Raw genomic sequence first — 15501 nt, 5'->3', positions numbered from 1 at the left:
AGTCAGTGACTTCCAATTAAAAAAGTCTTGGATTTACCAACAGAAAAATCTCCCATCATAAAGGCTCCCCACTCCAGACCTCCTGGGGTTATGGATATTCCTGGTCAACTTTTCATGCACCGACCCCCCCACCCCCACAGTGGGTGTGAAAATGTGGTGCTTGGGGGTTTGAGTCCCTTTAAATCTCAGCCCATAGACAGCGCTAGGCCAGGCTGGGCTTTGAATAGAAAGATTTGAGAATTCAGCCTAAAGCAGTTGACCAAACCCATACAAGTCAAAACACAGGCACGAGACCAATAAACAAGTACCATGTTGGGAAAACTGAACATTAAAGAGAAAGTGCAAAGATGTGTGAAACAGTTAAGAGGTAAACAGGTGGAGTCCATTCTAAGGAACTGGGGCTCCATCAGATCTCACCATCATCCCAAGGCACCCAGGGTGGCAGCATGCAGCCCTGGCCCCTGTGGGACACAATTCCTCTGCAATGGTGCACCATGACCAGCTCCAGGCTGGTCACAGAGGACAAAGGAAGACCTTAATAATGGCTACAGGATGTGTGTAGACTTGGTAACTCAATATATATCAAAAGTAGAGTAATCTTGTATAGGAAAATGGTCAACTACGGTAGTTAAAATATGCAACACAAAAGTAATGTTTTTTTTTTTAAGTTTATAAGCAACTACTTTTTTTTGGTAAATATTTTTTTTTCAGATGCAAAACAAGTGTTAAAAATAAGTGTACTTATTATAACAGGCAGGTGATTAGGCATGATTCTCAATGATATATACACACCAATAAAAGTGATTATAAAGATAAGGACATCAGCCTGGCATTGGGTTTGGAGGACTTACCTGGACAATTATCATCAGCAATACAGACAAATACTGTTGCCCAGAGCATGATAACCCATGGTACCAACATGATTGTGTGATTCCTCCCTTATCCCTGGATCTGCACTGAAAACAAAATGAGCAACTGCTGGGAACTCAATTAATTATAACTGCTCCTATCCACCCTCCTCCCTGTCTTGTAACACAGATGGAATGATTCATGAAAAGATTAAAAGTGACTGGTCAAGGTTCCTATTTAATTTTTAGGTTGCAAATGTAATACACCACTATTGGCAACAACTTCTGTTTCTATTTCTCCAAGATTTTAAAAAACATTCCTTACGAATCTTTCCACTACTTCTTTAAATAATAATAAAATGATCTTTCTCAATAGGAGTTCTTCTTGCAGATGAAGTAACCCTAACATTCTTACTGAATGCACCTTTTGCAAGTCTGAGTGAATTTTGATTTTAGAGTTTAGATTTAGATCTTTTTTGAGTTTCCACTGATGTTATGCAAAGTTTCACGCTGTGTAGTGAGGAAAGCAGAACATTTTTCACTTTGTTCTGATTTGAGAAGCATAAAGGCAAGAGATGAATGCAGTTTTGACAAAAGGTAAAGCAACATGGTGCACTGCTAAAGCTAAAGCAAGCATGAAGATTGTCCAATTGCTTTTCAAAGGTCTTTGCAGTGCTTTTTAGATGCTTAAAAACAAACGTGTATAAAAAAAAAAAATTGTTTTGAAGTGTGCATGAACCAGTGGATACAAACCCCAACTCCCCTTGGTCTTTTCAGGAAGATCTTATGAGCACTGCCTATGTATAGACATGCATGTAGAGCCAGCCCTGCATTGAGAGAGGGTCAAATCCCAGACCTTATATTGTGCACCCTCTTTGTGTGATTTGTGAGGCTTGGATTCCCACTTGGGAATCAACAGCTGACAGCAAACATTTTATGAACAAAGAAAAAAAATACTGTTTGCATACATTGCTTCAATTTTTACAGTTAGCGCTTAAGTGCAATTCAAATGAGTGTTCCATAAATTGTGCATATTATATGTTCCAATAGACCTACAAATGTTATAAAAAGACAACGTGCTCTTGTTTAACCACATTTATTGCTATTTAGTCCTTGTTAACTCCTTCCTCTCCGCCTTCCTATACAGTTAATACTGATAAGTTTTTCTTTATATTTATTAAATATTGTTTGTTCATTTTTGTAGTGCAGCATAAGGATAATATTTGTAGGGATTTATCACTGTTTGTTCCAGAAACATATCTTTGGGGAAATTTATAAAGGAGATAAAGGAGAAAACTTAACAGATGTGAAAAAAATGATCAGCTTTGGGCTTTTAAATGGAAGAACATTTTGGTTATGACATTGTTATGAAAACCTGGCTCAGTTACTGTCCTTGCTGATGTGGAGTTTGGGATTATTCTGTGTTTGGAGATGACACCAAATTTTGTAATGTTATTAAATTCATGCAGGATGTCTATAATCTACAAGCACACCTGGATGTATTGTGTGATTGGGCAGCAACGTGGCAAACAACATACTGTTTAGGTAGAATACATTTGGGGGAGTCAGAAATGGAAAAGGATCTGGGGGTTTTGGTAGATCATAGACTTAATACCAGCATGCAATGCCAAGCTGCAATATATAAAGCCAGTAAAGTACTTTCTTGTAATAAAAGAGGAATAGACTGCAGAGATGGAGACATAATCCTGCCCCTGTACAAAGCATTGGTCAGACCACATCTGGATTATGCAGTCCAGTTTTGGGCACCAGTTCACAAATAGGACATTGTGGAATTGGAGAACGTGCAGAGAAGGACAACTAAACTGGCATCCAGCCTACCAGGGTTATATTGACTACGAAAGCCAGCCAGCATCTCCTTTTGTTATGTTTATTTCCTAAACCTGAATAGGGAATGAAATTTACATCATATGCGGATGTCTGTACCATGAAACATTCAAGGTAGTCTGTGCCTCTGTATGTTTACCAGTCATGTTCTAACACATTCACTTTTCTAGTTAATGATGGCATCTCATCCTTCCCCTGGACAGAAGCTGGCAGTGAAGATGGTAATTGAGGAAGATGCCAGCAGTGTCCTCATAGAGCAACGGGTGATGGGACAGCCACTTTGTTATTTACACCTTCTCCACATTCTAGACCAGGCATGGGCAAACTACGGCCCGCGGGCCATATACGGACCAATGGGGATGTTTCTTTGGCCTTTTGGGTTTTCCACGTCCCCAGATCTGAGCCTGCGATGGGACAGTGGGCGGGCTATGTCACTGCACACAACCCACCCACTCTCCCATAGCAGGCTCAGGTCTGTGTTGGGAGAGTGGGCGGGGTTATGCCATCATGACATCACGTTCAGGGACATCATTTTGACATAACCCCACCCACTCTACCATTGACCCGGCCCGTGGCAAATTTTTTTTCAGATTGTGGCCCCTGACTAAAAAAGTCTGCCCACCTGTTCTAGACATATCCTCACCATCCACTGTCACCAGGGCTATTATCCACCAAGCCCCCTGCATGAAACTGGGGATAATGGCACAGATTCCATTTTATCTTAGAAGCAAGACAATCATGTGTGAAGTCTGTGGAGACCTAAAAAATCACTCAGAAAGGACAAAGCTCTATTTGATGTTTCCACCATAAGGTAAGCTTCACTGTTATATGACTAAGTGAGAGGACAGGGGGATGGCACTGATGATAGGTCAACAACATCTAAATTCCACGCACATTGTTGGTCTTTCATTTTCTACATCTTCATGTTGGGTCTTAGCGAAGTTTGTAGAGGAGTCATAGCAGAAACTTACCACCATGATGCTATAGGGGCCCCATCTCTATCGATCCACAAATTAAGATTCCTAGCATGGGCATCTCTATGGTTATTAATGGAACACTCAATGGGACTGTTGACAAACATCTAGGAAAAAAGGAAAAGCAACACACGTTACCCAGACACAGCTGATGACTGTTTAGGATAGGTTAGTTTCTGGCTCTGCACCTCCTTGCAGTATCACAAAAAAATGGTGCTGCATCTTGCATTGTAAAGAATCCAACATTGACATTTATTTTTAATGACTTCTGCTGGTGCCTGGAAACCCTGGTAAAATGATTCAATGGCAAAAAGAAAACCACTTTAGAAATGCAGACTTCTCATCTGTTCCTCCTCAGGCTAATTTAACTTTCAGGAGAAATTTTTATTAACCTGGCCATTATACTGATGCCAAATCTTGTACCAGGTAACCATGGTAGAAACCTTGCAGCTCAATAGGTCTATGAACCATGACCATAATCTGAGGAGCTGGGCAGGAGTGTCCCAGAGGTTCCAAAAGTATCTCTTTAGACCAGCGGTTGCAGACCACTAGTGGTCCGCGGCTCTGGCCAGTGTACCGACCAGCGGTCAGAAGGACCCTGCTGGGGCGGGCGCACCGGCTAGAGCCGCGGACCATGTCCCCGTATAGACACAACCCGTCCCATGTGGTCCAGTTCTGGCATCATGATGTCAATACGAGGAAGTTTCTTCACTTTTGAGTAACACATATCCCCGCCCATAAGCAGTCCAGATTTCATGCATTTAGTGGTCCATAAATCTGAAAAGGTTGACAGAACAAGATATTAAGCCGGTGTTTCCCAAACGGTGTTCTGTGAAACCCTGGGGTTTCTCCAGAGATTGATAGGGGTTCCTTGAGCAATGTGTAGTTTGTGCCCCTCAGGCCAATATAAGTTATACCAATGTTCTTTTTGGCTATCTGTATGGGTGGCATTTTTCCCACTGGCCAGCAATGTAAGAGGAATTCTTTCCACTGACCACCATACTAATGTACTGTGAACTGTGGATATAGTAATTATAGCGGGGTTCTCTGAAGACCTGAAGTTATTTGAAGGGTTCCCCCATGTTAAGGTCAAGAAACACTGCTCTAGACAGAACAAGCTATTAACCAATGGGCTGGCCATTTAAATATTTGCACTGTCAAATGCAACACCAGCATTTAAAAATAGTTAAAAAAAAGACAATTTTTGAATGATCGTTTGTTGGAACATGCAATTAGTCCCACCTAAAATTAGCAAATGGCCAATTCCTAGGTAACATTAATTTTCATTTTTCAGGAACAGAAATCTATGGCTGCATTATTTTGACAAAGACCAGACACAAATTTTACTAAAAGAATAGACTTTATTAAGCATTGTAAGTCTTTCTAACTGGAAAACCAAGCTCCTTCATGAAGCATTCCTAAACATTCTGCATCATAAGTTCACCATCTCAGCAACAACAGACATTCCCAGAGTTTTAGCCGCTCTAACTTACATTGATAAACTATGGAGATGCTGGGGGTGGGGAAATTACAGGACAGGAAGATTTTGGGAAGTGGGAGATAGTTACACATTACCCATCCACTAAACAGGTGACTAGCATAAAGGGGCGTTTATTAACAGGGGGAGAAAATATAATCCAGAAGCCATGGTTTATTTTTTTTTTCCATTGTAATTAACACAGACAAAATTCCGTTAAACATCATGAATAACTACTAGATTCATTGCAGTGAAGGTTTCACCTAGCTAAAAAAAAATGAAAAAAATTGAAAAAAATTTAATAAAGAAACTTTAAAGAGAAAAGCAGAAGTTTATATTAATTGGGTTCAACAGGGAGCGGGCTTACAAAATATATACGTACACTTTGAAAGTTAGCAATATTTACTTTCAAAGGCTCTGTTTCTTCTTGAAAAGAAAAAAAATGCAATTAGTTACCACTAAACCAGGAATAAAAGAAGCAGTATATCACAAAGTACATGTTCAGCAGATACAGATGGGTTAAAGTTACACCCAAAAGGATGTAGGTGCAAGGAATTTTTTTTTCTTTTTTTTTCCTTTTTTTAAGGGTTTCATACATTTATTCCTTAACAAGAAAATGTTCTGTTAGTTTCATAGAACATCTAAAAGAAAAAAAAAATGACATTAAAAAGACAATATTTCAGCAATTATGTGTTAAATTCATCTCCAAGGACGTTTTTTGCATCCTTGAAATCAAAATATATGAATGAGTAAATAAAACTAAAATCAGAGGAAATGGGTAAGATGGCTGCCCTTTGTTTTTTTTTTCAGTTAAGACGTCAAAAATTTGACATCAGGTTGCGTTAAAAAGGAAACAAAACGGACAGCGGTATTATATTCCATCTTCCCCGTACAACACAATTATGCTTTTAGATGATCAGAATACAAAGCGCTAAAACTAAGGCAAAGGAACAGAGTTAAATGTGAAAGGTTTGCTCCAACTAAAAGGCCTATGATTAACGAAATGTTTCAGCCAAGTTGGCCTAAAAACACTCAGTATGGGTGCTCATCTCTGATACATCTAGGTGCTGCATTTAGGTGTAGCATCAGATAAAAACTGATAAACATGGAACAAAGCATTACTGTATTATGTTCCCCTAGTACACTACCCCCCCATCCAGCGCCCTTGGGTTACAAGCAAAGCTAATCTGACTTCTTTTACACTACAGGGGTTCTTGGGAACCTACCATAAACTAAATTCAGAATAAAGAACAGTATTATATCAAAGTAGCCACCCACCCTCCCCTTTGGAAGGTCAGGGCAGAACCTAGCGGGGTACTTGAGCACCAAACAAGTTGCAAAAGCAGCAACATACACTCAAGTTCCCGTTCTGAAATCAAACCTGGCCTTTCAGTATAACGCTTTATTTTATTTTTTTTTTTGAGTAGTATTAGTATCTGTGTACCATCTGATCAGAATAGGGTGACCCACAAGAACTGAAATGTGTGCTCAATGTCAAAAAAGTAGAAGGGAAAGTGCAGCATTATACTATCACGTGATATCAATGAGATTAGCAATCACTAATAATTCAACATCAGAATATGGTTAGTGAGAAACGTTTAAACAAGCCCTGGTGACTAAAACTTTTTTTTTAGTCGTTTACCAGCTAAATAATGTGTACAGAACACTAATTCAGATTTTTTTTTAAATGACAAAGGTGTATTTTTGCAATAAAATCCAAAACGAGACTAAATCAATACGGTAATTAATGGTGGATCAATAAGTGGATGTTCATGTGTGATTAAAATTAGTTATTGTGAAATGCAGTAGAGATAAAAACACAAAAAAAATATGTATTAAGTTGTAACGGCTTACAAATTAAAAGATTCAAAAGATCACAAGTTGACACCTGGGGCGGGAACTGGCTGTTGGTTTCCCCCTGTGAAATAACAAGTTCCCCCCTTTATAAACAACAAAGAGTTGCGTTGCCCGTTGTCAGCCAGTTTGGCTATGGCGAAAAATGGGCAATATCAGAGGCCACTTTTTACAAATAAAAATAAAAAGGAATTCTCCAAGAAGAATTGAAGTCCATCTAGTGGCCGTCGTAAACGGAGGGGAATTTTCGTCACAAATCCTGGGTTTTACAATCCCAGGACACGATTGATAATGTCTAAAAGAAGAGGTCCAAGCAGCAGAGTATCAATCGATGTCAATGTCGAAAGAGAACAGTTTGTCATCGCGGCCACGGTTATTTTATCGTCCTCTATGGGAATTTTGGTGGCCAAGACGATTAGGCTGCTGGAATTGTATCGCTGAAAGTTTGAAAGACCGTTGTAAGGATACCTCTCTTCTTTTTTTTTTTTTAATAATATATTGGAAAAAAAACAACAAGATGCAGTGTAAGGGCTGTTCTTAGAGCCACGACACTGCAGTGACATGTTAACCAGCTCTGCACTGGAAAACAGCTCAGCTCTTCTGCGAACAGACCGGCTGCTTACTAGTCATGAAGGGTTGGAAGGAAAATATCATGCTAAAAGAAAAACAAAAAAGACATATGACTTTTTATTTTTGGCTAAAATCAGTAACTGGTATCTAAAGGTTTCCTAAATCATTTGTTTTCATTGTTGGCAGACAATCTAGATCTGAACTTGGCACACCATCATTAGGAAGTGTACAATGAGAACATTCACATAATGGGGAGCTCAAGGCTAAGAAGCTTTCTACCACAAGAAAAATATATGTCTGGCATTTCTGGATATATGCCAGCTTGAATCACTCAAAAGCAGGGATAGCCTAAGGGATGACTTCGACACCCAAGGTACACCAACGCTACTAAAATAAAACCACACCATCAGAGATTTCGATGATGGAGCATCACCGAAATGTATTTTATATGGCGGTCTAACCTTTAAACCCGAATATATTGGTTAGGTTGATCATACTTTTTTTATTTTATTAGAGAATATTAGGGTTAGTCTTCAACTTGATTATTCCAATCGTCAACTAGGAGGTTTCTTTTACCCAGTTGCAGGCATTTAGCAAACTTGTGTCTGGAAACAGGAGCAAGGTAAAATGGTCAGAGCTCTACCTTTGCTATATTGTGACCAGCTGCCACTGCTGTCAACCAGAAACAATCATACAAGTGTTCCACCAATACTACAGCGAAACTGCTCAAAGAAAGCCTTGTACCTATATTAAATTTAACGGGCCCTTCCACTCCTGAGCTCAAGTAGTAGCATGCATTTATGATACGGTTACCAAAAGTGTTAATGCGGTTCTAAAGCACATTTAGGTGAATTTTAAAAATACAAGTTTCATGCAACATGCAAAGCAAAGAACTGGCATTCAGTCTTTGCAATAATGATTCATGAGTTGATGTTCCTAATGAGCATTATTGCAATAAAAGCAACATGATTTATTTATTTTTTTAGGTGTAATAAGCAGCAGCTGGACTTGTAGGGATAAAATCTATAAAGTGGGAACAGGCCCTGCATTTTGGTAGAGAACCCAATCAGCCAAGAGTATGGAAAAACAGTTAAACATTGCCTACTATTGATTTTCATGAGCTAGAATGTCTGCATGAAAACAAATGGGATTTGGAGGAAGGGAAGCTTTATCATGTTCCATAACTGGGTTTACTTTCTATGAGTTACTAGCATTGGAAATCATGAAAAAAAGGGTCCTTTTTTAACTCCACCAACAGGTGCAGAGCAAAACATTGTATAAGCTCTTCAACCAGAGAAAATGTTGACGAGCTTCTGGGTATTTTTTTTTCTCAAAAACAAATACCATAAACAAAAAAAACAAAAAAGGTTTCTCATTTCCGTTAAGTTTCAGAGAGTTGGGCATCAAGTGAAGTTTCCAGCGGGAGCTCTGGACACGAGAGCCAAGTTTGCCCTCTCTTGTTCATTTGAGTTACACGTCCGGAGTACAGTTCTGATTCACCACAAACCTCCCCCCAGCAGCGGCAGCGTTCTCGAGGAATACTGGTTCTGCTCAGGATGCAAATGTGGCTTATACCTAAATATATATTTATAGATTACATAAATAGATCTCTCTTTGCCTCTCTCTGTACATAAAGTCTGTGCACAAACATATGCATATTCACAATATACACAGTGAGCCTTGTCAGACAAGTCCTAAATGCGTACTCTGCACGAATCCCATCTGTGGGTAAGTGCCAGCAGATAACACATTATGCACATACAATCATTCACATTACACCTCCGGCAAGACAGGTGTCACCTCTTTGGCGTCAAGCAATGTGTGGTGCTCTCCACTTCTGCTATGGGTGATCTCATTTGCAAACAGTAACTGCTGTAAGGAGTTATGTTTAATTTACAATACCACCTCCTTTTAACATTTCAACACAGAGGCCTTTATTTTAGATTTAAATGCAGCTAGCAACCAGATTTCAGTGGCTTAGTGCAACAAGATTTTAAAAAAAAGAAATAATCCAATTGGTTGCCATGGGTCCTTGCACTTCTTGTGCTGTCTTCTGCTGTAATATATAAAAACCAAAATGTCAGAACGTAAATATCGCATTGGAAATGGCTTAGGTATCCTCTAAGTGTCCTAGAGGCTTCTATGGTAAGGGGTAAATTATTGGACAGACATAAAACACTGTCTTGCTCATTTTACAGGGGTTTAAATGGCTAAGGCAAATACAAACTATACTGATTGTGACTGCTTTCGGCCCTCTGTAGTTGAAAGCAATTACAAGGTGCATCTTAGCAGCAGCAGCAACATGATTAAAAGGTGCTAAAGATTTCATGAAGCCAATGGAGGTGGTTTACTGTATCAAATGACATGACCCAGCATGACACAGGCTTGACCTTAACTTGAAGGCAGGAAAAATCTGCCCAAAAAACAGCTTGTTTCCTGAAATCTCCTTTTGTACAAAGGCCATATTTATATATATTTATACATATATATATGTACATATAAAAAATAATATTAATAAAATTCCGACAAAAAGCCCCACATTATCTACAGGTTCTGGTAGTCTGGCAGGAGGATTCCTCGTAGGAGGATGGAGGACGGAGAGAGTGAGGGAGGTACAGCAAATACAAATCACACCATGGCAATACTGCTGAATCCACTCACAGTAACAATATTTACTACTGAGAGCAATTACATCTTTTACAGGACACGATCTTTCTACATCTCCCTAGAGGACACAATTATTTATGTCAATCATTTCAACAATGGCAGAGCAGTAGTCCTGCGATTGTTTGCTCTACTGTGCACTTAGAAAATGTAAGCTTATTTATCCCCTGGAAGGGGGTTAGCAGCTCTGTAATACAAATAACGCCAAAATGCAATTCATTCACTCTGACAATCTGTAATGGAAGAGACACGAAACCAGCAGTTTGTGTCAAGTAAGGGGTCACATTAAATTTGTTTTTCATGATTATATTTTCATCCAATTTATTGCAATAAAAATACCCAAATGCAATATGTTGATTTTTTTTTGGAAAAGGGGGCGGGAGATGCTGTACCTCCCTCAAGCACTCTCCTCCTCCAGTGCATGCCCTGTATGTCCCTGCAGTGCTCACTCCTCCTTTTGGAGGGCGGTTGGACCCAGTTTGTCATCGCGGCAGTTGTCCCCGCCTTCACTACTTATTCCGGTAAAGTGAGAGGCATTGCCATTGCTGCAAGGGTCAGTGCATTCTCTGGATAAGGCACATGCTATTGTTTGTGAGCTGGACTCTTCCTCAGAAACAGTGGTTCCACTGGTCCCATTAACTTGAGTGGGGCTGCGGCTTTCTGATGACCCCTGAAAAAAAAAATTAGCGTTAAAGTGTCTTTTTCCTTTTAGCTAAAGATCAATCCTTCTATATTTTGACATTCCCTGGTTCCTTAATATGACCCCTCCTGAACCTGCTAATGCTGATTTTATTTTAAAAAAATTGCATATTTATTGCACACCCTATTTTAGACCCAGTGATGTCATCTTTAGCTCTCTGTGCTTTTCTGTGCACACAGATAATGGCTGCTGGGAGGGGATGGCAAAGTGCTTTAAATAGCTTCTTGAGAATATTAGCGCACCCTGCCAATATATCAATCAACCCTGCAAATATCAAAATATCTTGATGGATGGAAAAGTTTGGCAGAGTGGGCATTCCAGGGTGCATTTGCATTCAGGACTAACTTTGGTAACACACCTATGAAAAGGGGACTTATAGGTTTCCTACATTGTAAAGCATGTACATCTACTGGATTGTTTTCTTTACCCATGAATACAAACTTGAATTTGTATTGATTTTGTAACCCTTGCAGATTTTTCACTACCCTTGTTTATGTGTATGTTATGTCCTTTTTTCCATCCTTTTTTTTATTGTTGTAAAATAAAAATGCAAAATGAAAATAAAAAATGTTTAAAAAAAAAAGGAAATGTAAAACATTAGGTGAAAGGGATAGAGGATACTGGATGCCCTCCAGCCAGAAGATGGGGCAGGATCTATATGACTTGCTGCTGCTTCTAACCTACACAGGAAAACCAAACTCAACTAAAGCTATATATAAAATATTAGGATCTAGAAAAAAATATTTATTGGCCTAAATAATTAATGAATCAAGAATACCAAGCACCCACTAAAGTAAAGTAAGTTGCCTCCATCCTAAACATACATATCACATATACTATCAAGCACACAGTTGTGGTTTAATACTAAATACCTGCTTGCTCACTTTTTTGTTTGTTTTTGCCATTTTATTAGCAGCAGGATCTCTTCCACGCCTAAGAAAAAGACAGAGAGGAAATCAGATCTGTTGGTTTGCAGATAACTATTTATTATCCATAGTATTGGCTCTATTTTCACACAATATCATTCTGAAAGAAGATAATTACCATTAATTGAAAATGTACAGAACAAATAATTCAAAGATAAAAATGTGAAGTGCATATTTATTGTACACTGTCAAAACACACTACTCAATATAGCCTGAACCACCCTTCAATTAAATAAAAACCATTAAAAACCTGATGTATGGTGTGTACCCTATGACATTACTGTGTGATAGAATACACAGTACAAGTAGTAATGGCTGTGTCACACATGTATAGTCAGAAATTTCTACAATAGTACCACATGCCCAAGTTCACCCGTGAAGGCAGCAGACTAAAGTAAGATCTACAAAATAAACCAAAATTTTGTTACTAAAATGTTGGGTCACAAAACAGGGGCTGCCACCCGCCTACAGCTTCCTACCACTCGACAGGAAACAATTTCTGGGTTGAACACTGCCAACAATGTTTGGACATTAGGCGTATGCTTGCATAAATCAAGCTGTGATAAACAGGGACTGGGGGAGGGGTGCTTGGGGGAATAGAGGAAGAAGATTACATCAAACACTATTTAAAGAATTGCAATTATTAGAAACTAGTGATCAATATGGTAAATAAGCAATCGTTTCAATTTTTCCATTAAGCACGAAGTTTAGAAAATGCCAAAGCAAGCCCTGCAAAAAGTTACACAGGATACTGCAACCTACATTGGTAATCACGGCTAAGTAAACTAAGTGTAAAATGAATATCTGTTTTCAGTATAAAGAGCCTGGCTTGCCCTCATTATATCCTAACTACTCCAGTAAAAATTATGAATGCTAAACTGAAAAGATAACAATGTAAAGTGCAGTTCTTGATCTTTCACTTATGGAATGTGTAATGCCAGTAAGCAGTATTTTTATCCTTCTTTCTGTCTGAAGTATGCCAACATTTCTCTAAGTGATCTAAGGATAAATGTATCATCTGCAAAACACAACTTACAGTCAAATGCAACACTTGTATACAACAACTTTCTTGTATATTATTAAGTTGAAGTAGTATGTTTACAAATATTTGCATAATGGTGAGAAAATGCAAACAAGCTTGTTCACACCGAGTATGTTACATAAGAACAACGTATAGTTATTTGTATACCATGCTTACCCTTTTCCTGGACCCCCAACAGAGACCACTTGCATTCCAATAGTTCCCCGGCCACGGGAAGGTTTACTGCCTGCCCACTGACCAACAACCATACCAGCAATCTCCAGCTTGCCCCCTTGTGGTGGAATAGGATGAACGCCTGCAAAGAATGTAAAAAGTTAACTAAATTCTAAAATATACATCACTTGTATGAAATAGTACAATACACACCTGAAAACCCTCTGTTTCTTCCTGGAGGAGGTGGGGGCATGGAACCCATGGCTCTAGGATATAGTGGAACAGGGTAAAAGGGTGGCATCATGGGTGGCATGAAAGGTGGTGGTGGCAGAAGTGGTGGAGGAGGTTGGCGGTTTAGGTTGATCCCCTCCAAGATACTCTGTCTCATCTTCTCCACTTTGGCTGCCTGTTCTGCCTGCAGTGAAAGAAATAGATAAAAATAACCTACAAAAAAGACCAATTGATGCTTTACTGTTTCAATACCTAACTTAGCAAGACAGACTTGTCACTGTCAAGGACCACACATTGATTGGACACACCACAATGATTAAGACCCTCATACGGTAGGATCACTATGATACAACAGGTGTCTAGGAAAGTTCACAGGCAGGTGTGTATGTTTTATAGCAGAATGGACATCGACAATCCCTTTCTGCAATATAGGCCTGCCTGATCCCGGGGTAAAGCAGAATTGCAGAACAAGTGGTTTGCCAATTCTCTGTTAAAGTCCCAGTTCTGTTATACAGAGGGGCTAATACCAAAACTTACTGAGGTACTAAAAAAAATTTTGTTATATGATGTATGAATGAATAAAGTATATTAATTTGTATCCTATAATCTGCTTACAGTATAACTATTATAAGGACTACATATTCACTTCACATAACTTGTAAAATTGGATTTACAAAACTATTGTTTATCAGGAACTATCTATAGTTTCATCCATCGTACCACTACTGACTTCTTACCTGACCATCACAAAGATCAATTAAAGGTGCTTTCTCCCTTCCTGCTCGGTTCAGTTTGCTCTGGAAAAGCTTGCCATCAAAGTAAATCCAGGGACAGCAGTGCTCCCATGGAACAGGCTGGCCGCAGGCATCATTGGCAAATAGTGCGGTGTCCACGCCACTCATGAAGAGAGCTGCAAGTTGCACACCTCGGGCATCCAGTTTCTCAATCTGATCAGTGAAGACAAGATTAATAACAGTCACTTACAGTAAATATATTTTGTGTAACAAATTTTGTGAATAAAATAAAAATCTATTGTACAAAATGACCTACCTTAAGCTCCTGTAGCTGGTCTGGCTCATAAAGTTGTGCAGATACAGCCTGTGCTAGAAATGCATCCAGCTCATGCCTAAGTAATATTCTTCCCCCAGGCCACTGCATCATATATCTGCAAATAAAAAACACTTTGTGACTCGGTGCAATTTAGAAGTAACTATAGACTTTAAAAGCTTAAGTTTTGCTGGCTTTTCTCACCGCAGCACGCAGCACATGAGGAGGAGATGTGTGGGCACATTAGCTGGGTTTAACATGCTTGGTGTATCTGACTTCATGCAGGCCAGGAAAGCTCTCATTCGGCGGTTTTTATCCTCTACAGCTTTGCCAAGCCACAGTTTCTTTAGGTTAGGACAAGTCCATTCTCTGAAAGTCAAGGCCGATACCAACTCTGGAGTCTGAGGCGACTTCCCTTTATAAGCAGACCATTCCTTAACTATCACTGGTGGAACTGAAAAGGCAAAAATCACCAAAAAATTAGATGGCTGTCTTTCAGTAAGTGGGAAGTTTGTAGTTCTGTACCAGTGCAGAAAACTGTGGAAAAGCCAATGTCCAAATAAAATCATAATATAATAGTTTAAGAAATCTCTACACTCAACAAGCTGGGAGTTAAGAAAATAAAATGTTTCCAAGGTCTACAATAACACACAGATTTACACAGACTGTTTAAAAACCCAAAGCAGCAACATTATAAATAGGTAGCTTTCTATCAGCATTGTTCCTCCTGTGCATCAGCTCCTGTGCCTAGCGTCCTTGTTCTACATCAAGATGCCCAGGTATGCTAACCTGTAGGGTTGGTCGTCCGATCTTGATTGACAGCAGCACCTGACAGAGCCTTTCATTCATTTATACTATATGCCTAGAGCAGCATTACCAGTACATTAAGTGTTTTGCTGGTTTATTCCTGTCCACTGCCCTGACCCTACAGTTTATATCAGCTGAAAAGTGGTCACATAATGGCTCATTAAAGGGGCAAATAAATTATTTCAAAACCTCTTTTTATACATTGCAATTTTGCAGGGATTGTACATAGATCAAGAAACAGATGTATTTTGGTAAGGAAGCAATATAATTTTGGTTAACAAAATACATGATGTCATAAGGGGGGAAAAGAAAGATGACTGCTATGAATGCAAATGCCTAAGGTCTTTAGGCAGTTGAGTAGCT

General features: G+C 39.1%; 1 protein-coding gene across 3 annotated transcripts in view; it reads right to left on the bottom strand.

The window, feature by feature from the left end:
• Positions 1 to 5008: 5008 nt before the first annotated feature.
• The window catches only part of FAM120C (family with sequence similarity 120 member C), a 35047-nt gene continuing 24554 nt past the window's right edge, over positions 5009 to 15501 (bottom strand). The window contains exons 10-16 of one of the 3 annotated variants that reach the window (XM_072430875.1): positions 14536 to 14785; positions 14335 to 14449; positions 14022 to 14231; positions 13267 to 13468; positions 13057 to 13195; positions 11802 to 11865; positions 5009 to 10902 (exon numbers count right to left, since the gene is read on the bottom strand). In XM_072430875.1, coding sequence (XP_072286976.1) covers positions 10678 to 10902; positions 11802 to 11865; positions 13057 to 13195; positions 13267 to 13468; positions 14022 to 14231; positions 14335 to 14449; positions 14536 to 14785 — 1205 coding nt within the window. In that variant the 3' untranslated portion in view covers positions 5009 to 10677. The remainder of the gene's footprint in view (positions 10903 to 11801; positions 11866 to 13056; positions 13196 to 13266; positions 13469 to 14021; positions 14232 to 14334; positions 14450 to 14535; positions 14786 to 15501) is intronic. The other 2 variants (XM_072430876.1, XM_072430877.1) reach the window with 2 other exon arrangements.

This window comes from Pyxicephalus adspersus, chromosome Z (genome assembly GCF_032062135.1).
Source record: "Pyxicephalus adspersus chromosome Z, UCB_Pads_2.0, whole genome shotgun sequence".
Classification (NCBI taxonomy): Eukaryota; Metazoa; Chordata; class Amphibia; order Anura; family Pyxicephalidae; genus Pyxicephalus; species Pyxicephalus adspersus.
Note: the sequence above shows the minus strand (reverse complement) of the source record. Positions and strands in the feature narration are given on the sequence as shown.